At 35.5% G+C, this 24,803-nt stretch overlaps 1 protein-coding gene across 2 annotated transcripts in view; it reads right to left on the bottom strand.

The window, feature by feature from the left end:
* Positions 1-1,127: 1,127 nt before the first annotated feature.
* Positions 1,128-24,803, bottom strand: part of Gabrg1 (gamma-aminobutyric acid type A receptor subunit gamma1) — a 75,463-nt gene continuing 51,787 nt past the window's right edge. For both annotated transcript variants that reach the window (XM_032916472.1, XM_032916473.1), the window contains exons 4-9: positions 23,524-23,744; positions 21,851-21,933; positions 17,495-17,632; positions 17,218-17,370; positions 14,433-14,644; positions 1,128-3,587 (exon numbers count right to left, since the gene is read on the bottom strand). In XM_032916472.1, the coding sequence (XP_032772363.1) occupies positions 3,318-3,587; positions 14,433-14,644; positions 17,218-17,370; positions 17,495-17,632; positions 21,851-21,933; positions 23,524-23,744 (1,077 nt within the window). In that variant the 3' untranslated portion in view covers positions 1,128-3,317. The remainder of the gene's footprint in view (positions 3,588-14,432; positions 14,645-17,217; positions 17,371-17,494; positions 17,633-21,850; positions 21,934-23,523; positions 23,745-24,803) is intronic.

Below are 24,803 nucleotides of genomic sequence, written 5' to 3' on the forward strand. Positions count from 1 at the left end.
TCAAATATTTAAAGGCAATGTTCATTAATATGAAATTAAATCAATGAATCTAAAAAATTGTGTTAAATTAATCTGGAGTTAAATCCCAATACTCAAGATGTTTTTTAGAATAAAATATGGGTTAGAATATCTAAAATTTTAGTGGACAAAGAGGAAATTTTTTCATCTAACCGAAATAATCAATTTCTGATCTAAAAAAATTACAGAATCGTTTGAACACATATGAATAAAAATTTAAAGGCTGTCAACTGGAAATGCAAACATTTCTCTTCTCTCTCTCTCTCTCTCTCTCTCTCTCTCTCTCTCTCTCTCTCTCTCTCTCCCCACCCCCAGCTCTGCAGAATCCTACTATGTGAAGGGCAGACTCAGCTGGCATTGTGTTGTGATTGCAGTTGTGTATTTCAATTGCAGGACGGTGTGTTCATGCCCTTTAAGATGGCAGAGAACACATCTCGGTCTCTAAGGTCGTTCCAAGTGTCCCGGCTTGGCTAGCAAATGCAATGCTGATTCTTCTTCTGTTTGTGTTCATATAGGTGAGGGGCACATAACTGTTCAAAATAATGTTCTGGTGGACAATGGAGCACACAGAGAAAACTACTTAGGATGCTGCTCTCTCCTGGAGAATAAAATGCCACTATGCATATTCTGCTTCTCACACAATTTAAATCCTGGTTTTGTAAGGAGGCACCCGGTCTACATGAATTACCACCTTTTCATTTGCTCTTACATCTTCCTATTTGACAATTCTTGTCATTCCTAGTGACTATATTTTTGGTTTATGTTAGTATTAAAAATCAATTTCCCACATATACAGGAAAATGAATCTAATAAATTATTTCACCGTATCTGGAAAAATGATTTATTTATTTTAATAGTTCATCAGAGTTGATTTTAAAATTGAAATATGAAAAAAGTGCTGGGTTTTACCCCCTTGAAGATAAGCTCTAGGCTCTACAGGAATTCTTAAGCTCTAATTAAAAATATGATCTTTTTGTTTCTAGGTTTAGAATAATTAGATTTGTTTTTCTGCCTTTCTAATAATTATATTTAAATAAAATCCCACTGGCTTTGAAGCTAAGTGCTTATTTGATGATTATATATACAAGGAATATATGTAGAGAACATGATATTTTTAACAATTTTATTTTCACTTGTAAATATTGTCAACATTTAAAGCCTAGTTATTAAAACAGCAATGAAGATTAATCATACTTCTATCAAGCATTTCAAAGGATTTTAACATAGAGTCATGCTGAGATACAATTGACAGAGCCTCTAAGCACCCTACCACCCTAATGATGAGCAAGCCGTCAATACAAATGTGGAAGTAGCCGTAAAAATATAGTGAAGCATGCTATGCCTTGATGGATAGTCCATACTTCATTTATCCCTCGAATGGTGTTTATTTCATTAACATTTACCAATATGTAATATCTTGAACATAAATGCACAGAATATCTAAAAATTAATATTCACAGAGTCAAAATTTCATTCAGAACTCCATTTGTTAAAAAAGTCAATATTTTATTTTGCTTCAAATCCTGTGTGTTTAGGAGGAAGTTATAGTTACCTGGAGAATTGTAATTCTCACATTATAATACAATCAAAGTTATATCCAGTGATTGATACACCAGGTGCAGACAATTTTTTAATTAAAAGCATATGTGTCAAAAACCCACATGGCCACCTTCTCTTCAAAATCAACATACCCTTATTCATAAAGCCTCTCATTGTGACAACTACTGTCAGCAATGATCATGTCTTCTTTTCTAGGATTTATTATTTTTATTTTATGTATTTGCCTGCTTCTGTATACCATGTGCATGCAGTATCAATAGAGTCCAGAAGAGGCCTCAGATTCCTGAATATAGACCATAGTAAATTGCCCCATGGAGGCTGATAACTCAGCCTGGGTCCTCACCAAGTATGCTGGGCCATCTTGCCAGACCTACAGTGAATATTTCTACTGCCTATTTCCAAGCTTCAGCCTCTGCTCACAGATGTAGCACTGGTAACTGTGACAGCTTTCCCTACAGTGAGACTCTCTGGAGTCTTTTCCTCACTGTATGGATTTCCTGATGTCCCTACTCAAGTTCATTATAGTTGTCTCTCACAAAGTCCATTTGTAAAATGAATTTGGAGAAGTCTCACATGCCTCAAGAAGAGAAAACAGTGATTATAATACAGTTGTAAAAGCCAGGTAAGAAATCAGTGGGTAGATAAATAATTTTGATGTTTCCCAAATATATCTACTCTACAAAATATCGATAGCATGTATTTAAATCTGTATTCTCAAGACAACCTACAGTTTAGTTTGCCAGATGGTTCTTTAAGCCCTGTTAAATCAAGCACATTTACTCAATGCTTCTTTGAACTCGTGAATCTCTTTTGTAGCACATAAAGAAAAAAACAAAACATTTCCCACTTGATTTCACTGTTAGTACATTTTAACATTTTAGTGTTAACCTCTTTATACCTCATAAAATCCTACAAGGCAGAAAATAACTTTGATTTTTGTTTTTGATCTTGCATTGCAAGAAAAACAAAAAATGACTCTAGTGTTTCCTAGCCACATTTGAAAAACCTCAAATTAAATGTACCTTGACTTCCATTTAACATTGAACAGAAAATTGATTTGATTACGGGTAAATTTTGTCCATTTTGGAAGCTATAATTGCCAAGTAGTTTGATGTAATTGCTTTACACGTCAAACATAAGACACAGCAGTGTTTAAATATATAAATGTATACAAACTGTCAGGTCACAAAATAAATTATTTAAAAAGTAATTAATACATTATTTTCAGCTGGGGAATAGTATATCTTTCATGATCCAAGAAAATCATGGCTTTGTTTTAAAGCAACTATATCCTAAACAGGGAAAGATAAAGCAAGAAATAAATCAAACTAATGGTGAATCTAGGCAAAGAATACTTTAATATTAGGCAGTCGTTTTTCATTATAAGTAATAGATATTTAAATAAAATATGTGTCAAAATTATTTAATATTCAAAATATTTTTCACATAAGTATTAAGTCCAATGTTAGTTATATATAAGAAACATAAAAACATCAAAGTAAAAATATAAGTTTATGATTTAAATGTGCTATATTGGACAATGAATTTCATGTTTATTTAGGTAAATTAACCTGAATAATTCTTTCTTATTTATTTATGAAAGCCTTAATCATATGACCAAACGATTCAGATTTTAACTGGTAGACTTTCATTTTAAATTCTAACTTCCTGTTATGAAATGCAAGTGATTATATTGGACTAAACCAGACTTTTATGAATTTTTTATCTATTGGCAGAACTTATAAGTATAGATATCCAACCCAGTAAACCAGATTGAACAAGGCAAAAGCTGTTGGGAAAAAGATCCTGGAGTAGGAGTCGATTTTGGCAATGCGTATGTGTATTCGCCCTTCTCTCCAGGACCCTGTTCTGCAGTCTTCAAAGCAACAGAAAAAGGTAGCACAGTCTTTGCCCTCCAAGCACTGGTAACCATAATCATCTTCCCCTTGAGGCATAGAAATGTTGTTCATGGGAATCAGAGTAGATCCAGCATGGAGACCTGGGGATACCTGAGTAAATAAGGGAGACCATGAGACAGAAAAATACAAGAAAAGAAAATAAATTTACTCCTGCCAAGGACTCATCAGGAAACAGATAATCAATTAAAAAACACACCTTGATTCAAAATATTGGTTGTTTTCAATTACAATGTATTTGCAGATTTTAATCAACTTTGTTATAGGTAGCTTTTCTTCTATTCAGAAAACTATGTAGGAAAAAGTAACTTTATGCAATAGGTTATATTTCCAGGTTAACTAGAAAGTTTATTTACAAAAATATTGTCAAACATGAATCTAAGTAGAAAATGGCAATGAACGTGTATCTATGGTGTTGAACATTCAAACAATTATAATGTTGCTATTGGATGTTATATAATTTACTTATCTTAGCTATAATGAGGATAAATAGCAAGAAAAGATATTCTAATAGGAAAAATGCTTGGAAGAACCAGAAAGGACAAAGACATATATGGTACGTGTACGAGCTAGTAATGCATATAGACACATCAAAATGGTTTATAAACTCAGCATTAGGAGCAAGAGATGCATCAAACTAGGCTCATTGAGGAATGTGGCAATCTTCTCTGGGGAAAGCTTATTGGTGCCTAAGTAAGTTTTATAAGCTGTTATACAACAATCAATACTGCTTGACCATAATAATAACTCAAGGATTATTTGAGATCCTTATGAAATTAACATTTTATAACAGGTTCTGATTATTATTTTTATTTTATTATATTTCCATGTGTGTTCATGTGCATCTGCATAATAATGAATATATAGGATAAATGTAAAGTCCTTGAGACCTGAGATTGAACTTAGTTTGTTAGTCTTGGTAAAATATATATTTACCTGCAGAGATACCCAACTGATTCTGGATATGAATATTTGTAATGATAAAAATAATATTTGAAAATGCCGTAGCTCAGGAAAGAGTTGAAATATTAGGTAATATAAAGCAAGTAGTTTAGCGTCAGAAAAACTTGGGCTGTATGTGTGAACTTGAAGAAGAAATATGGCTGCTCCTCTGTCTCTGAGATCCCTGTCATGGAAAAGTGACTGTTCAATGCTACAGACCAACTTAATTAATAGGGCATGTGTAGCATGCATTTGGTGGCAACTAGGCAACACCTTCTGCTGCTGTTCCTTCTAAGTTGCTATTGCTTTCTGAAAAGAGCATGTCAAACAGACTATAAAACACATGGCAAAATGCACATACACATTCTGCTAACAAGAAGAGTGGTTATTACAAAAAAACCAATCTAGTAAAATGGCAAGAAGACAGCAGCTTTAGTCATCCACTGTCCTCCATAACTTCAGGATGGCATGATATTACTGAGCCGTGTCTTGTAAATCTCACTCTAAGCACTGTTTTGTGGCCATCTAAGCAGTAAATCAGAAGTCAAGAATATAAACACCATTATACGGGGCTTAATTCTTTCTCATATAGACGGTTATCAATTTTTCTTTGCATTAGATTGTGAAAAAAAAAAAACAGCCCTCCCACAGGCATGATATATTTTAAGAGAAATAATTAAAAATCAAATGATATATGAGTTTCTTCAAATCTGAACTTTTATTCAAAGCTGTTGTGTTTCTAAAACATAAGAAAATACAGACAAATAAGCTGTGAAAAGTTGAGCAGATGCAGACTGAGAAGAAATGGCTCTGAAGACAGAGCGTTTGCTGTGCCTGGTGGGCGTGGTGGTTTCCACTTACAACAGTGCTTGAGAGACAAGTGACAGTGGATCCCAGGATAAGCTAGCTACCTCCCCTAGCCTACCTGTGAAACTTGGGTTCAACGGGAGACCTCAACTGAATAAAGTGGAGGCGTTTTAGCTTCCTGTCTTCTGTTTTAGAGTATTTGTTTTAGGACACTAGAAATGATCCATGGAAAAGGATTTAATCAAAGGTGAAGGCAGGAGAAGGAAAGGAAAATGGTGGCAGAGAAGAAGAATGCTGGAACCAGAAGGATTGTAGCTGGTGTGAGTGATGGTGAGGGTGGGACAGGAGTGAGGTAACGGCTTAACAAAATGAAAGCTACATGGAAATCTATGACATTGGCACACAAGGAAAGTTTATAAGATGATGAGTACCTGTGGGTTGGGACAAAATTGGGGACTAAAGTTTTAAGCCAGAATGAGTGCAGTTATGGGGCCAAAGAGAAAAGAGAAAAAGAAAGGAGAGGACAGGGAGTGGGTTAACAAAAATGTTGGATGGATGAAAATCTTTTAAAAATCACTAGTTGGTAAGCTATTTAAAAATATAAGGAGAAGTAAAAGATCATAAAATGGAAATATGTACTGTAAGATACCTCCTCATCAGAGAAGCATCTTTTTTTTGCAGAGACTCAGAAAAGTTCAATGGGCAGAAAATAAGAAATATATACATGATGTGACGTCACATCCTACATGCACAGTTCAGAGATCATGTGGAAAAGAAGGATGATGAAAGATTTTAAAGAGCCAAAGGTAGTGGATTTCCATGCTGGAACAATTTTACCAGACATGACATGGCTGTTGTAGCAAGAACCTTAGTACATACGACTCATAGCAGAAGACCCTTGTAAGATAAAGCCCACTAATCATTCCAAGGCCGGATTAAATTGGGGAGGACTTTATGAGGTCTCAGTCCTCTCGGAGGAGGTATTAGCAATTGATGACTGATAAGGGAAGGAGAGTCTATCTTCTTCAGGCATGTGGCCCTGTAGATGGTCCAACAGTACGTACATGCTAGTAGAACTAAGTGGACTCAAAGAGTATGAAAAGCAAACACATAAAGGTAAATTTTGGTCAGAAGGCTTAGGATAGATTGGAGATGAGTGAATGGGCATTTACATTATCAAAACATAAGAATACATAAAATTCTCAAGAAAATAAATATCATGTTTTAATAATTCCTTTTACTTAAAGGCTGGATTTTCTGTTTGTATGTTTTTTGTTTGTTTATTGTTTTTATTACTTTTATTTATTCATTTATTTTTACAGTCTATTCATAATACCCCTCCCTGTCCATCCCCCTACAGGTCCTCATCACATTCCTCCTGTCCCTGTCTCCAAGAGGCTGTCCCCACCGCTACTCACACCCCACCCCTGCCAGGCCTCCCCACTCCCTAAAAACGAAACAACCCAATCCAAAAATGGGGTATAGTACTAAACAGAGAATTCACAACAGAGGAATCTTGAATCGCTGAGAAGCACTTAAAGAAATGTTCAAAGTCCTTAGTGATCAGGGAAATGCAAATCAAAAAGACCCTGAGATTCCACTTTACACCAATCAGAATGGCTAAGATTAAAAACTCAGGTGACAGTACATGTTGGCAAATGTGGAGAAAGGGGAACACTCCTCCATTGCTGGTGGAATTGCACACTGGTACAACCCTTCTGGAAAACAACCTGGAGGTTCCTCAGAAAATTGGAAGTAGCTCTACCTGTAGACCCAGCAATACCGCTCTTGGGAATATACCCAAAGGTTGCCCCAACATGCCACAGGAGCACATGCTCCACTATGTTCATAGTAACCTTATCTGTGAAAGCCAAAAACAGGAAACAACTGAGATGTTCCACAAACAAAGAATGGATACACGAAATGTGGTTCATTCACACAATGGAATACTACTCAGGTGTTAATGACAAGGACATTATGAATTTTACAGGCAAATGGAATGGAACCAGAAAATATTATCCCAAGTGAGATAACCCAGTCCCAAAAGTACCTGCATGGTATGCACTCATTAATAAGTGGATATTAATGAAATAAGTACCAAGTACCCAGGATACAATCCACAGAACTCAAGCAGTTTAACAAACTTAAGGGTCCACGTGAGGATAATTCAATTCCTCTTGGGAAGGAGAAGAAAGAAATCATGGGGGAGGGAGAAGGAGGAGGCTGGGTGGGAGAGGAGAGGGGAGGAGAGAAAAGACCTTCTAGAATGTGCCAGGGACCTGGAAGGTGAGACAATCTCAGGACTCAAAGGGAAGGAACTTAGATGAAATGCTCAACAGTGAGGAGAGGGAAGTTGTTGAGTCTACCTTCAGGAGACAGACAGGGCATCAAGTGGAGAGATGGGGGTTGCCACCCCACCACCAATACTCTGACCCAGAATTGTTCCCATCTAAAAGAACTGCAGGGATAAAAATGGAGAGAAGAGACCTCCACTGGTAAGGAGGTCCAGTGACCGGCCCAACTTGCGATCCATCTCAAGCAGAGGCGCCAAGGCCTGACACTATTACCGATGCTATGGAGTGCTTACAGACAGGAGCCTAGCATGGCTGTCCTCTGAGAAACCCAACAAACAGCCGTCTGAGTCAGATGCAGATATTTACATCCAACCAATGAACAGAAGCTGGGAGACCTGTGGTTGAATTAGGGAAAGGCTAGAAGAAGCTGAGAAGGAGGGCAATGGCATAAGAAGACCAGCGGTCTCGACTAACCTGGAGCCCTGAGGTCTCTCAGAGACGAAGCCAGCAACCAGATAGCATACACTCTCTGGAAAAAGATAAATATCTTAATATCCTAATGACGATGTTTGGAGGAGTAAATAGACGTTTCCGTAATAAGGAATCAAGTAGCGGCTGGAAAAGTTCTCACTGTTTAAGTTCACATATGGCGTGAGGCTTTTCAGAGAACCTGGCACAGGGTCTTAGCTCTCACTATGTGTGGTTCACAGACAACTCTAACTTTATCTTCAGGTGATCCATGTCATCTATTGAACCCTATGGTCTCCTGTGCTCATATGCACATATACATACATAGTCACACACATGATTAAAATGATAAAATGAAGCTTTTAGAAAAAGAATCAAATTCACAAGCATAAAAGTTAAAAATATTAAATAAAAAGAGGGACCATAGATTTGACATTTATTTTACATTATAAAATATAATAAAATTTACAAGTTAGAAGAAATAAATTGGCATCAAAATTGGTCATAAATATGAATTTAAATTTTAAGACATAAATTTAAACAATATATAAAGTACTAATACATGAGTGAATACATTTATTCCTATACATTCATATAAATATATTCATATGTATGAAAATAAGACAATAGAAAAGCTTATCTTTCATATAAAATAAGTATTTTTCACTTTTTCTGACATTTTCGCTTTGAAATTTGTTATAAAATATTAGAAACGAGTGAGATTATTCATGAGAATAAAGCCAAAATGTTGATGCATTTTAATGTTGAAATCTCTGACCACTGAGTTAGGCTGAGATAGCTATGTTTCTCATGCACATTATTGCTCTATTTATTTATTTGCTTCAAAATCTAATGTTAGTATAAATTTATATTTTTGTCGAGAGTCTTATTCAATGCTTAATATAGTTATTTAGTCTGAGGACAGTAGTAACCCAAACATATGCTATATAAGATGACAAAATAGAAAGGTAGGAGTGGGACCTGGATGCATGTGAACTCACATTATCTAACTGATGTTGCAATTGACATTAAGCGATTACCACCTTATCCCATCATCCACTGACATTTTGTAATTTCTTAAGCTGCTGCCTTTTTGGTAGTTGTTGTATTTTACATATTACCAACATCACAAAATACTGCCTGGGAGCTTTGCCAAACACCATTTCAGAAGAAAAAAATCTTTTATGATTTGTGAGATTGAAGATTAACACAAGTGTTTGTTATTTCATTGTATCCTCTGAAAGCTATCTGAGGGTTTATTCATGCAGACATGTGCTGATTGGAAAGGGAATTAGCCTTTTGCACAAAGAAGACTGAACCGGTGGGCTGGTAGTCCCTTCCCCGCATTCTCTTCCTTTGAGATGCCAGTTTTTATTTTCAGTAGTACGGTGTTTCTTGAGCTAATACCACAGTTGTGAGATTTAGGGCCCACCTCTTCAACAAGTTAAGAATACACACTATGTACTTATCCTCAATTTTCATTATTGTATATAGATGCCACTCTCCTATTCTATTTAGAAATGTCTGTAACATGCCAGAGCTGAAAGAACAAAAACTATAATCTTAACCCGACACTAGAAATGCACAAGTTATCCACAAACTACTTGTCAATCTTCAACATGAGTAATTTTGTCCAGAAAGCTCCTGTGTTGTAAGCAGTGGTGTCCAATGGAGCTGCAATATACCCTCTGTCAACTATACTCAGCATAGCAGAAGCATGTTAAATATGGAGTGCAACAATGCCATGAAGACATTATCTTTTGAATTTTGTTCAGCTCATATCACTTGGAACCCACCTAACCAGTTTCTAACAGTTACTGTATTAGATGTCATATCTCTGGGCATAAACTAGTTTTCTCTCATTCCGGTCTCCAAACCTCAACTCAGTTCATGTGGTTTTCCTCTGTTTTAATTTTTCTCCAAATTTTTTTCTTCTGAAAACTGCGATTTATTCTCCAGACAACTACCTCGACAGTGCTACAGTGTCTCTAAAACCTTTCTCTGCCAAATGTCGAATGGAATACATATTTTTAAAGGCCTTACAAGTGAATTCTTTCCACTTGAAATGAAAGGAAAATTTTCTGAGTACCATGTGACCCACATTAGCATAACTGTCTTCTCAACACACGTGTCTATTAAAATTACTTACAGACCACTTTCCGTGGTGTCTCAAGCAGTCCATGGATGCTAGGCATAGCCTGTGTAGAACTAAAAGCAAAGTTTACTAGGCTCTAACTTTTAAAATATAATAGACGAAATAAAATAGGATTAAAATCATGTCCAAATTTATAAATCAAATAATATAAAAACAAGAAAAGAGATTCAAATCATTAAGCTCCCAAACTTAAAGTGAGCAACATGATCCCATGAGTCTAATGGTGCAGGCATCACAGTAGTGTTACAAGCTGGTTATCAAGAAGAGATGTTTTACACTGTCTTTATTTGAGCTTCAGCATAATCTGCTCTGAGCGTTCTTGCTGGAATCAGTAATGTACTGTCACTGTCAATTTTGGTGAAGTGAAAACCTACTTTTAATAATTACTTTGAACAGAGGAAATGTTAAAATGAACGGCAGCAAGTCGGAGCTGTATGTTCTCAAACATCCTGTGTGTTAGTCCGTGATCCAACATTAAACAAAGCTGTCCTCATGAAAAATCACCCAAACTGTGCTTGTATGGTTTCTTTGAGTGTCAATGAAATCATGTAAAGTGCTCAAATCAATTCCTGGAACCCTCAATGAATGTCAGAGATTGGATTCAGGTTGCTATAATTGCCTTTATAAAATGAAATTACTGTCAATCATCAAGTTGTTACATGTATTAGAATCATTAAAATCAATTTTACCATCAATTTATGCAGTCTGTAATTTAGTCACTGTGATTGGGAACGTGAAGGTCTACAAATCTACAGAAACAAGAAAGAATGGAAAAGCTATGACTTTCTGCTACCGCTGGGTTTTAACCTTAAATGTGACCTTACTTTTTAAAAGTAAGTTAATTCTGTGTGTCATTCATTGTTGAAAATCCAAACGTATTATGAAATAGAAATCAAAGAGATGTTATTTGATGTTATTAATATTTGCTTTGTTACACTGACACAAGGCCTTATTTTACAGCCCAGAACACATGACAGTCCCCCTCCTCTACCTTCCAACTGCTGAAATAGCAGGTGTGAAAAAACACAACCATATTCAAAATACATCCTAAATAACTTTTGATACTTATATAAAATAATGTAATATAGAAGAACCTTACAGTAATTGAATAGAAATTGCCAGAACTCATGTCTTTGTTCTGATGTTAGTGGAGGCACCGAGCTTCTCTGCATTTACAACACATATTTCCTGTCAATTGCTTGTTTCTGTGTGTTTAAACCGTTGCACAAGTGGAAACTAGGAACCGTGAAGAGGACTTTTGATGAGGGAGATGCATGTGTGGAATGGGGATTTGTAGAGATATGAAGTGAACACAAAAAAGCAGGGGAAATCTTGGGACAGAAACACGGAAAGCAGGTACTGAAGTAATCAGGATTCGAGACAGGAGAGCCTATGGGAAAGCATGAGAGCATATTGGAAACCTATGATGTTGCAATTAAAGTAAAAATACAATGAGAGGGGATAATAGAACACATTAGATATGAGGTAACAGAGGGAGAATAAAGATTTAAGTGAACATTGAGGTATCTTGAAAAGGAATGAGCACCATACCCTCATAGATTTGAATGTTTCTTCTCAGTTGGTGAATTGTTAGGAAGGATTAGGAGATGGTGGCCTTGTAGGAGGTATTTCACTGAGAGTTGGCTTAGGGTTTCAAAAAAGTCTCTCTCTCTCTCTCTCTCTCTCTCTCTCTCTCTCTCTCTCTCTCTCTCTCTCTCTTCTACCTGACATTCGTGTTGTTAAGCTCTCAGCTACTGTTCCAGTGCTATACCTGTCTGATTTTTGCAGTGATGATCATGGACTAACCATATAAAATCCTAAGAAAGCCCCCAATTAATGCCTTCATTCATAAGAGCTGCTTTTATGTTGTTATCTTTTCACAGCAATGGACCAGTAACTAAAATAAAAACTGTGGAGATTTTGGGGAAGGGGATGAATTAACTAAAACTACGGATATAGAAAGAAGCACCATGAAACCCCATTCATTTCTAAGCTAATTTAAGATACAATCTTTTAAAAGGAAATTTGAACAGAAATACTGAATGTTAGTGAATAGTACTAACTACTAACAGAGGTGGTTATTAAATGAAAACCTTAGTTAAAGGATTAAGTTGCCTCTCTAAGGTCAGGAAGACCTAAATACAAACTTAAACAATAAAGTCTTTTGCCATCTTCCATGTTTGTTCACATAATTAGATTGTATTGCTGGAGAAACCACATACTTGGTTGAGTTTCCAGAGAAATCAATCCTGAGCTGACCAGAAACTCTACCTGCTGCCTGCTTTCACAGAACTACAAGGTGTCATCTAGGCTGCTGGGGAAGAAAGGACATCAACAGAGTTATCCAATTCTGGTCCCTGAATACCATGATGCTGACATGCTAGACAAGATCTGTCCACTGGTACAATAATGAAATTCTATTTCTGGGTTAACCAGCTGTTTTCTTGATAAGATTTGAAGCCTGCTTCACAGGAGGAGTACTGAAAACATGATCAAAACTCATGGCTGTGGAAGTCTTGGACCCCAGAGGGTAACTTACTGATGTTATTCTTCTAAACGGCCATGTTCTCTAACACAAGAACTTACGTTTATATTCATTTTTACCACGGTGGATAGTAGTTACGCTTTAAAGTGTTGGAAATTACTGCCAATGCCTCATAATAGAACATCTATATCAATGCCATCACTCCTACAAAGCTTCATGGAACATTTTAAGAAACAGAGAAAAGGATTGTAAGAAGGGTGTGGTGAAATGCTGTATTCTGGACATGGCTTTTCCACGCAAGAATTAAAAGCATCTGTGATTGCATAACGGGATCCAGTTAAGATCCTAGCTTGAAGCAGATTATGGTTTCTACAACCACTACTCAGATGAGGAACTACTAAGTGTTTGTAGTTGCTCTAAGAGAAAGGGTCATTTTTCTTTAGAACTATGATCATCGGAAGGTTGTCCAGGGCCTACAGGATGATCTCATACACATATGCATGTGATCAGGACTGATAAGACTAAACATGTAAAATAAATAGTTATAAAACAACATGAAGTTAGGATAAAAATGTACTGCTACAGTCCTGGGGAGAGGAGATTGAGTAAGGGTAGTGAAACATAGTAATAGTAATATCAAGACTGGATGCTGTATAATGTGTGTGTGTGTGTGTGTGTGTGTGTGTGTGTGTGTGTGTCATTTTGCAAGGAATAACCAATAGAGAAAGCTATAACCAAGATTTTATGGCTGGGCAGTTATGGGTAATCTAGTTTTACCTTAATTTTATTTACTTTTTATCATAGGTTCTCAAACATCTCAAATTGTTTATATAAGAAAGCAAACCCACGGATGTTCAGAAAAGCATCTCCAACTAAAATGAGGTGCTGTTAAGGCATCCACACTGGGGAAAGAGAAGTACTTTTTACTCAGATATAGCTAACAGCTGTCTAACCACTCTTAGCACCAGCTTGAAAGGAGGGAATGCATGATGGTGCTATAAGCATAGCCTCCTACCAGTGGTTGAAGTGGTCGTAAGTTTGAGAACCAACAATGTTACTGCCAGCTTCCTAATCTAATATGATTTCTAACATTTTTCAAAATACCTATCATATCCACAGATAAGTGTAGCTTCACTGCTCATCAAAGGATCTTCATTTCCAAGAGATGGAGACAAATCCATAGCTGAACAACTACTAACTATGCAGAGCATTAGAGACTGCCGGGTAGTCAGTCTCAAGTGATACATCTTCAGTACAATTCCTAACACTGAGGGGAAGTGAAAGTTATGGAAAAGGGAGTGGAAAAACTCTCATAAGCAGTGACTGAGGATGCCTGTTGAGAGGCCTTATCTCCTAGACACAACAAGTAAGCACACCTATGGATTCTCAGCAGCCTACTTGCCCTAACACCAGCTGCAGGTAGGAGAAATTCTACAAGGTCTCACTCCTGGATGAATTGCTACAGGGGGATTAGTTTGTTGCTGAGAAAGGGAGAACTGGTTGTCCCTGGGAACTGACATCCACATGATTTGTCCAATCCCAAGTGAGCAGCATTCGACAATGCACATATGAGCAACGGAAAATGGACGCAGAGTGCTGCATGCACATCTGCACACATAATACATACAAATGTATTTGTACATGTAACAAGAAGAGTTGAAGGAGAACTTGTGAATTAGGAAGGGAGGAAAAAGCAGGAGAAAAAAAGGAGAGTGATATCTATACAATGTTCCCTCCTGTGTGAAGTTATCATCATATCAATATTAAAAACTAAAAATAAAACATACCGAAGTTTTGTTTTTCAGCTTCCTGTCTCTGGTGGTTTTTCCTTTACTGTTACTAGTAAAATAATGCAAGGTTCCATACTCCATGAGTGCTGCAAACACAAATATGAAACACACAGAGACAAAGAGATCCATTGCTGTCACATAAGAAACCTTAGGTAAAGATTTTCTAGCAATTGTACTGAGGGTTGTCATAGTCAAAACCGTAGTGATACCTGTGAAGAAAGGGGGAAAATAGATGATTAAAAGTAATTTAACAGAACATTTGTATTCTTTTGTCTAATTTGACAATATTGTCAGCTGAAATAAACAATAGAGACAAAAGGATATGATTGCCAGAAAGAATTACTAGTAACCATGGCTACATTACATTCACTGTGTTCTTTGTGTAGGAAATTTTAATGATTTAAATTACTATGGATTGCAGGTTGGCTCCTAATAATCAGTCTTCCCTTCTTCTGTCATTAAAAAAAGAACCATTTTTCGTTGTGAGATGGTTTTCTGCAAAACATTTTCATTGTCTACCTTCTTTGCTGCAGATTGTGACCACAGAATAAGATCTAAGCTCAAAATTAAGTCTAGAAGAAACGCTTCCCTGAGGGAAATGCTCTCCTTTTTGTCTGTCTTCTTAGGTTTACTGTGATGTAAAATTGAGAAGCCAGTGTAGTCCCCTTAAACTATAAGAAGACTCTGGAAATTCCCCCACAATATAGCTGTAAACATAATGTCCCTGAATCCTTCTTGCCACATTATATATACCACAATGAACCACAACATCTGGACTGTACAATAAAAAAACAAAAAGTACTTTTCAACTCACTTGAAGCAACAGTTACTGCACGACTATTGTTTTGTTTGGCTTTACCCAGTGAAAATAATCGAAACTAATATACTACCAAAATATATTTTAACATGGTAATTTTGACTTAGTATTTAAAATTCCATATGTAAGGATCCATCCAGAATTACATCAATTTTATATTTCAAAGACACGATGAATTTTTATTTCCAAGAATTCAGTATGTGTAATTGTAATACATGTCAGAGCCTAGCCCATTGGTCCATCTCTACTTTACCTCTCTTTTTCACACATTAGTCTTCTCCCTTCTGTCAGTCTTTGGACACATAAATGAGAAGAGCCTCAATATTTTTGTGCCTAAAGCACAGTCATTCTCATTCATCTATGATCATAGTTATGTAAGCACATTTGGGTATGCTTTTATGTTTGTATGTACGTCACATACATATATTGGAAGAAAACAGGACCGGATTTCCTGAAACTGTAGTCACAATAGTATTGGAAACCAATCCTGAGTCTTCTGCTCTTAACCTCCAAGTTACCTCTCTAGATCCTACCAACTGTATTCTCATTTTTTATGTCACCAACGATAGATCTACAAGTGGAATGTTTAACTCTCTTAAATTTGCTAAGTATAATGCTAAATAAATTATGTTGTAAATATGAAGAGAAAGGGCTATAGAAACATCTTTATTATGGGGCAAGCAGCAAGGACCATTTTCTCTTATGTGCCCACTGAAGCATTCAGAAATAATTCCCTGATATGAACATCATTTTTTCTTTCATGTATAAATAGTATTAGAGATAAAAATGATATATGTGTTATAGATTTTGTTATGTGTGTATAAATATAAACAAAGTTAGGTTCACCTTCTGACTTTTCAATTATTTGCTATGTGATCATATCAACAATGTCTTAATTGTTTTTAATTGTACCTATAGATCAGAGCCATCAACATTCACAGTAACTAATTCATAATTTTATTATCATAAAATTTTTTCCATAAGTCATAAAACTTATGGACCATAGGATCATAAAACATTTTAATTAATTAATATAAATAAATTTAGATATGTAGTTTTTTTACTCATTTTGTCTACACCTTTAGTAACGCCCCCTAATTTTTTCTGCTACTTGAATCTTCAGGTTCTATAGCTGACATATTTTTGTGATTTCCATTTTACTATGTTTATAAGACAAACTTGTTTAACAGCACTCATAGAAATTACAGGAAAAAAATAAAATCAACTTAACTTTATATTTTGGATACCATTATAACTGTATTGAGATTTAATCTTCATGCTGTAAATGAATCAATTGATAAATAAGTTTTCCTTGTATATCATTACAAGGACAATAGATTGTCTGTCTCTTATAAGCACATTTAAAATACATCATTTATTTTCCTATATAGTAGTTCAGTAAAAAACACTCTTACAGGGAAGGAATAATCTATTTTTTAAAGTATGAATAGAAAGTACTCTTTTAATTATAGTGTAAGAAACTCCAAGTATAACAAATTAATCAATGTTTTTTTATGGTACAGAAGCCAGGAAGCTTCATGTTCCTTCCAGATATCTGTCTCTCAGGACAGCTGAGTATTGATTTGTGATTCCGTGATTCACCAGGAAACGAATGTTGATTTTTGTGATTCTGCTAAAAGAAACCAATTTTTATTATAAAGCAATTGAAATATTGATTAAATGGTATTTAGCTATTTCCACTTTCTGCTTTTCATGTCTTATTTCTCATATGTTATAAAGTTATGTTTACAGGAAAAATATGAGTTTTCTAATACAAAGTTCTTATTGTATGGTTTTCTGTTTTGTTTTGTCTTTTCTTTTTTTTAAGTCCTTTAAATTTGGTATAACAACTAATTTTCCTATTTATTAATACCTCATTGTAGTCTAGGGGATATTTCTAACACATGTATCAATAAAGATATATTTACTAATCTTTAAGTCTGTGATGTAGTAGCACAGCCTTACCCAGGGATGTTCTAGCAGGTACAGCATCTTTATTGATCCAAAAAGACACCCAGGAAAGAACAACTGTTAGAATGCACGGAATGTAGGTCTGAATTGTGAAATAGCCCATCCGTCTGCTCAGGTCAAAAAAGATAGTCATGATAATATAATCTCCTATAAAAAACAGATATGTTTTAAATTGAGTAAAGTATATAAAATATAGATTCTAATTTACAAACTTTAGTAACAATGACTGTTACTGCCAGAATTATTCATTTGAATCCTATTTCCTCCTTACCGGAGATTGTGTGAGAGATTTCAGTTGAATTTCTTAACCCTACAAATGCAAACTGATACAATCTCCAGTACTTAGGATCAGCTACTTCCACTGAGGGCTTTTTCCACTTGTACTCAATTTCATTTTTAGGGTATCCATCTGTAGAGAAAATTGTAATAAAATATATGTAGTGTAGCAAAATTTAAACAAGTTACAATTACAATAGCAACACATTTAAACAATTGCTACTGGAAAGTCCAAGATACAATTTCTAGACTGCATGTAGCTCAGGAAGAAGAAAGACAAAAGTATGTATGTTTCAGTACTTCTTAGAAGAGGGAACAAAATACTCACAGGAGGAAATACAAAGTGTGGAGCAGAGACTGAAGGAATGGCCATCCAGAGACTGCTACACCTAGGGATCCATCCCACCAAAAGAGGTGATTGCTGATGAGAGCCTGATATAGGTGTCTCCTGAGGCTCTACCAGAGCCTGACAAATACAGAGGCAGATGCTCACAGCTAACCCTTGGTCTGAGAACAGAGTCCCCAATGAAGGAATTAGAAAAAAGGACTAAGGTAGCTGAGGGGGTTTGCGACCCCAGAGGTAAAACAACAGTATCAACCAACCAGACGCCCCAGAACTTCCAAGGACTAAATCATCAACCAAAGACTACACATGGAGGGACCCATAGCTCCAGCTGCATATGTAGCAGAGGATGGCCTTGTTGGGCATCAATGTGAGGAGAGACCCTTGGTCCTGTGAAGGCTTGATGCCCCAGTGTAAGGAATGCCAGGATGGGGAGGCAGGAGGGAGTGCGTGGGTGGGTGGGGGAGCACCCCAATTGAGGCAGAGTATGGAGGGATGGGATGTGGTGTTTCTAGAGGGAAAACCAGGAAAGGGAATGACATTTGAAATGTAAATAAGGAAAATATCCAATAAAAGAATAGAAAAAAGAAAAGAATTACAAGAAAAAAAGTCTTCTCTCATTCAATATTTCAGGTTTGTCAAATATAGAAAATGCTAACTGAAACGTTTGTGTGTGTGTGTGTGTGTGTGTGTGTGTGTGTGTATGCATGTGGGTATGTATTTGTGTGTTTGTGCTTTAAAAATTGTATAGCAGTTATGATGATTTTATTATATAGCAGTATTCAGAAGGATTCATAAGGACTCATGGATGTCACCCTATCATCCTTATTCATCCATCTCAGTTTTTCTCCAACATCATTGGTCTGGATTTTGAAATCATCTCAGAATCTCATGTGCTAGAATTACAAGTCGACATCACTATGGCCTGGTAGCTTCTATTTTCTACTAGATATTCCCGAAATACTGTCAAACCAACACATGAAGTCAACAATATTAGCCCAAATGCTCAAATTAACCTAGATCCACAGAACACATGAAACTCAAGAAGGATGATCAAAATGAGGATGCTTTACTCCTTTGTTAAAAGGGGAACAAGAATACCCTTGGGAGGGAATAGGGAGGCAAAGTTTAGAATAGAGGCAGAAGGAACGCCCATTCAGAGCCCGCCCCACATGTGGCCCATACATATACAGCCACCAAACTAGATAAGATGGATGAAGCAAAGAAGTGCAGACTGATAGGAACTGGATGTAGATCTCTCCTGAGAGACACAGCCAGGATACAGCAAATACATAGGTGAATGCTAGCAGGAAACCACTGAACTGAGAACGGGACCCCCGTTGAAAGAATCAGAGAAAGGACTGGAAGATCTTGAAGGGGCTTGAGACCCCATCTGAACAACAATGCCAACCAACCAGATCTTCCAGGGACTAAGCCACTACCCAAAGACTATACATGGACTGACCCTGGGCTCCAACTGCATAGGTAGCAATGAATAGCCTAGTAAGAGCACCAGTGGAAGGGGAAGCCCTTAGTCCTGCCAAGGCTGGATCCCCAGTGAATGGGTTTCTTGCGGGAAGGGCAGTAATTGGGGGAGGTTTGGGAGGGGAGTAACCATATAGAAGGGTAGGTTTAGGGGGATGTTGGCCTAGAAACTGGTAAAGGGAATAACATTTGAAATGTAAATAAGAAATACCCAATTTAATAAAGATGGAAAAAAAGAAATTCTCAAATCTAAGTTGATTACAATTCTATCTTTCTGGTTATAAATTCTATATAAATTCTTGTTACTAAAGTGTTTCTCTATTTGTAATCACTTGTAATGTTTGAAATATTTTGGGAAAAAGAAAGTTTTAATTGTTTCTACACCGGAGTTGGTATGCATATTACATGATCAGTAGAGACTAATCACTGTAGATATTTTCAGATAAAGACATTATTTTGCAGGATATTCTGTCATTAAAGCAATAAAATGTTTCACCTTCGAAGACCTAGTTAAGATTATTTACTCTTTCTTTTTTTCACATCACTTTTTCATCACATTTTGTGTTGCTTGCTCCTATTAATTATAGGTATAGAAACTAGATGATATATTTATACAATACCATGGGCACTGACAAACACAAAACTATGACATTGACTGAATTATGCTATAACAGAATTTTCTACATGTTGTTGTAAAGTGCTAGAAGTGAAAATTTGAATTTTTCTACTGGACTCTGATTATAACTAATGTGTTAAGGTGTCATTGACCCCAAGTTGTCCATACAAGATGTAGAATTCCCAAGTAATATCAATCAAAGCCAAGTGAAGGCCATACCCAGAGGTAAGAGTTTAGAAAGAACAATGATTGTCATAACATCAATATTTACCTATAAAGTATGCCGTGAGCAATCATATCTTACCTGGAAATTGAATGAGATAAAGTTTGGAAAACAAAGAACTGAGTTCTGACCTGATTAGTATAGAATTATGTTATAGTTTGGCAAGCTTATTAATATGTTTCAAGAAATTAATACTGAATTTAAAAGGATTTAAGAGGTAAAAGAGGACCAAAGCTGGGTGGAATTTGGGAATGGATACCTCACAGTCCAAGAGGGAGTAGGTGAGAGTCAACAAAAATCATTATTTATAAAAATGGAAAGAAACTTAATTTATCAATATAAACTATTGTAGTATCAAAATGACCACATATTCCTAATACTTGATTATTATCTAAAAAAGTATTTATTTTTGCAAACTATATATGAGTAACATGTATTAATAATCATTGAATGTAATTAATATTTCAATAAAACACTATAACTATCACATCATAAATAATAATAGATTGGTTTTTAGTTTCAGGTTATTGAGATCTAAATACTCCTTTCACCTATTTTCATTAACCAAATAAACCACATGTTCCTTTGCTTTTCCAGCTTATTATAGTCTTCTCTAATATTTGTTATTCACACAGTAAATACTTTTCTCTCAATCCATTTAAAACAAAGTTTAAAGATAATTTAATGAAGTTAAATGTTGCATGAGGAAGATTAATATGATTAAAACATTTTTTTTGAAAATCTCTGGTTGTGTAGAAACATTTGAATGCAAAACAAGATTCATAGCACCTTTGACAAGACAGGGTAAAAATAAGGAATGTTTTATTGTGTTCTTTATTTTGTTTTTCTTTTTCTGTTGTTTGTGTGTTTGTTTGTGGATTTGTTTGCTTTGTTTTATTTTATTTCGTTATTCTTCAATACCAGTTTGTTTTTCTCCAGAGAAACAGAAACTTTGTGGATTTGAATGGGAAAGGAAGTGAATGGTATTTTGGAGGATTTGGGGCAGGAAATTGTAAGCAGAACATATTATATGTATAAGCGGTAATGGGGGGAGGATGGGGAGGGGGACACCCATCTAGAAGGGGAGAGCAAGGGGTTAGGGGGATGTTGGCCTGGAAACTGGGAAAGGTAGTAACAATTGAAATGTAAATAAGAAATACCCAATTTAATAAAGATGGAGAAAAACAAAATTAAAAAAAAAAGATAAGCAGCAGAGATGAGGTGCAGGAACTGGAAAAGGGAAGCGGTTGGGGCTGAGTTAACCAAAGCTAAGGATGTATGAGAAGCCTTATAGAAATCTACCAGCTAGTGAGCTAATTTCAAAAGGCAACTCTAAACAAAATAGAGCTCAAGTGGAATTCATAGAATAAATGGATTATTGACTGAAAAAATTTCTATTTCCTTGTTAAGATCTATTTTCAATAAAATAACACGAAAAATATTAACGGCATCAAAATAAAACTAAAATTTGTGAAAATTACTTTGTAATGCATATATTCACACAATATATTTATTTGCAATTTTTTATTCAAACTCAATAAACAAATATGGCTTATGTTACTAAAATGTTGAAGAATATTTAATAAGAATAACTATAATTATAATACTAGTTTTATTTCATTTTGTATATTAATAAAGTATATTGAAGCTAAACTTTGTAGAATTATCATTTTTTCTCACTTACAGCTTGAAAATTCCAGTGGACAGGAATGTTCATCCATAGGAAAATTATGAAGTTGAAGGTAGCATTCTGCATTAATTGTTAATCTGTTTAAAGGGGGAAAAAGTATTGCATAAAAGAAAATACTTTAAATCATCAAAAAACATGTATGTTTTAAAATAGCATTTGGACCACCTCTAATGGAATATGGTTTAAAAGAATACTAGGTTTACATTAAAGATTAATGATTAATATGATATTATTCACTGTTGGATATGAAATTCAAACATCTTTTTTTCTAAAGCCAACTAAGTAGCTGTTCTACTATTCTATATGTTTCAATCTCTACACCTACATTAAAATCGCTGTAACTTCATGAATACATATATTTGCAAATATATTTTAGGAATATGAAAGTAGTACATTATGCAAGGCTATGTATGAATTTTTTCTCTAAGTTTTGTATGATAATCTTCAAAGACAACACGAAGGATCATGGCAAAGTGAAAACCTCTTAAAGCCTCAAAGAACTGCAGGCAACTGAGGAAACCTTGGAGCAAGAGAAGTTGTCTTCCCAAGGAAGAACATATTCACTGTCTGTCAAGAGGACTTCCCAAGGAGGAGTATACCCATTGGCTGTCCAGGGCCAATGGGTCAGTCTTGAAAAATTGATAAAAGTAACACACTATATGGACTAAGCAAGTCATATTTAGGAATATATATTTGTATGCATATACACATACACATTAATGTATGCATACACGTACATATACATGTATGCATGTAATAACAATTAATAATAAAAGAGCCAATAAATTTGAAGGAGAGTAAGAAAGGATATATGAGAAGGAAGGAGGACACAGGAGAGAGAAATGTAACTATATTATAATATCAAAGTTAAAATTAAAACAGTAAAATACCGAATTTAGTTTTTAATAAGCATACTTGTTGATGGGAATAAGTTGAGTAGATTTGAACTCATACATCTATCTGTTCTGGTCATGTTTTATTATAGTTCTTAAAACCAGAATAATATTAAATTCCAAAGAAAGACTGACAGTATTTTCCATTACATATTCAGCCATATAAGCCAAGGCTGGAATGATAACTCTGCAGGCAAGCACTTTTGCTGACCTTGCAGAACACTTATTTGGCTTCCCAGTACCCACACAGTGGCTCTGAATCATCTATAAATCCAGTTCCAGGAGATATAAGTGCTTCCGTTTGGTTTCTAGCAGGTATGAGTGTGGGAAATGTGTAAGTAAGGCTGGGCAGTGGTGATGCACACCACTAATCCCAGCACTGAGGAGACAAAGGCAGGGGATCTCAGTGAGTTCAAAGCCAGCCTGACCTACTTCATGAGTTCTAGGGTGGCTGAGGCTACACAAAGAAAGCCTACCTCGATAAAATGCAAACAAAATTAATAGACATATAAAATAGAAAGAATTTAAAACATCAAATAAATAAATGAACGAATACTACAACACTAGATGAAATGTTCTAGGCTTCCAAGTAAAAAGTCCAAGGACTTTCCCCAGACCTTTCACATAAGAGCAACTCTGCTTATGAAAAGGTAACCTAAAGAGTTCCCCATCTTAGATTTTGACAAGTAGAAGGGGCTCCTGTGTCCTGCTCGGCTGGTATGAAGAAGGCCTATTGGTAGCGGACAGAGTACTGTAGGTTACAATCACTGTTACCTCAGAGTGTAGAGAACCCTTCCATCACTCCATATCCGCAGCAGGCGATTGGGCGTTGTTATCCAGTGTGCATCAGATTTCCTTGAGTTCCTGAAGAACGTGTCAGGGATCCAAATTTTTCCCACCATGTTGCTGTTAAGCATAAGGACTTTCATGGTGCTGTTGAACTTTAACCGGCTGTCAAACCAGGTCTGGGCAAAAATGATGTCTATCGTGTACTCCTATAAGATTAAACAATAATAACATGTTAATAATGGTATTATTTTAGATGTTTCCCTAAGAAATTTGAATTTCATAGAACAAGATTTCCTATAAATGAATAGCACTTAGATTCTGTCTCTTTGAAGAAATAATTCTGGTATTTTAAACTTCCTTTAAAATTGAGTTTGAGTGAGTCACCTAAAGAGAAATCCAGTAATTGCAGATACCTTCTGTGGTATTTATCTTCTGTAATATTTTTCAGTTCCATAATCTTCAGTTTTAGAAGTTATTAAGTACCATTAGCAGTGTTAAATTTGGTTATATTTTCATCATACCTTCCATAAACATGAACAATATCCACCAATTTATCAAAAGTCACTCATAATATCTTTAGTCTGAAATTTGATTCCCACTATTTGAGTTCAATAGTGTTGACTACCAAGCAATTACATCTGAAACTTAATATCAATGGTTCTGTATGCTATCCTGTTACCAGAACTTTCTAACATCTTGTGAAATATGTATCATTATTTCCAATGGACATTTACAAGGCTGAATATTAAATTCCTATTAGAGTTCTCATAGTGAGACCTAGGGTGCAACACTCTGTAACAGGAAGTAGCTACCAGAGAGAGAAGCGTGGCTATAAATCACAAACAACAGATCAGACATCGCCTACCTTTGTAACCTAAAAAAAATGCCTGCCATCCTATGAGTGTTTGTTCTTTTTTTCATAAAACAATAAGGAAAGAACAATAATAAATGAGAGAAAAAAGAAACTGTAAACATATGTGTGTTTCTGTGTGGACAATGACTTGTATGTGTGCAAAATGTTTACGTTAAATGAGGAAATAAAAGCAGTTTCAAAAGAGGAAGTTTCGTGTTGGCTAGTAGAAAGGATATTCTTGATGTGATATTTGCAATTGGTCAATTTGCTTGAAAGGAAATATTTACCATAAGAAATGGAAGCATGACTGAGTTTGGTTGATGAATATTTAATATCTATTTTTAAGCCAAGGAGACTAATGAGTAAATAGTCTGGGACCCAATTTATCAATAGGGAAGTTGGATAAAATCCT

The sequence above is a fragment of the Rattus rattus genome, chromosome 11 (genome assembly GCF_011064425.1).
Source record: "Rattus rattus isolate New Zealand chromosome 11, Rrattus_CSIRO_v1, whole genome shotgun sequence".
NCBI classification, from domain to species: domain Eukaryota; kingdom Metazoa; phylum Chordata; class Mammalia; order Rodentia; family Muridae; genus Rattus; species Rattus rattus.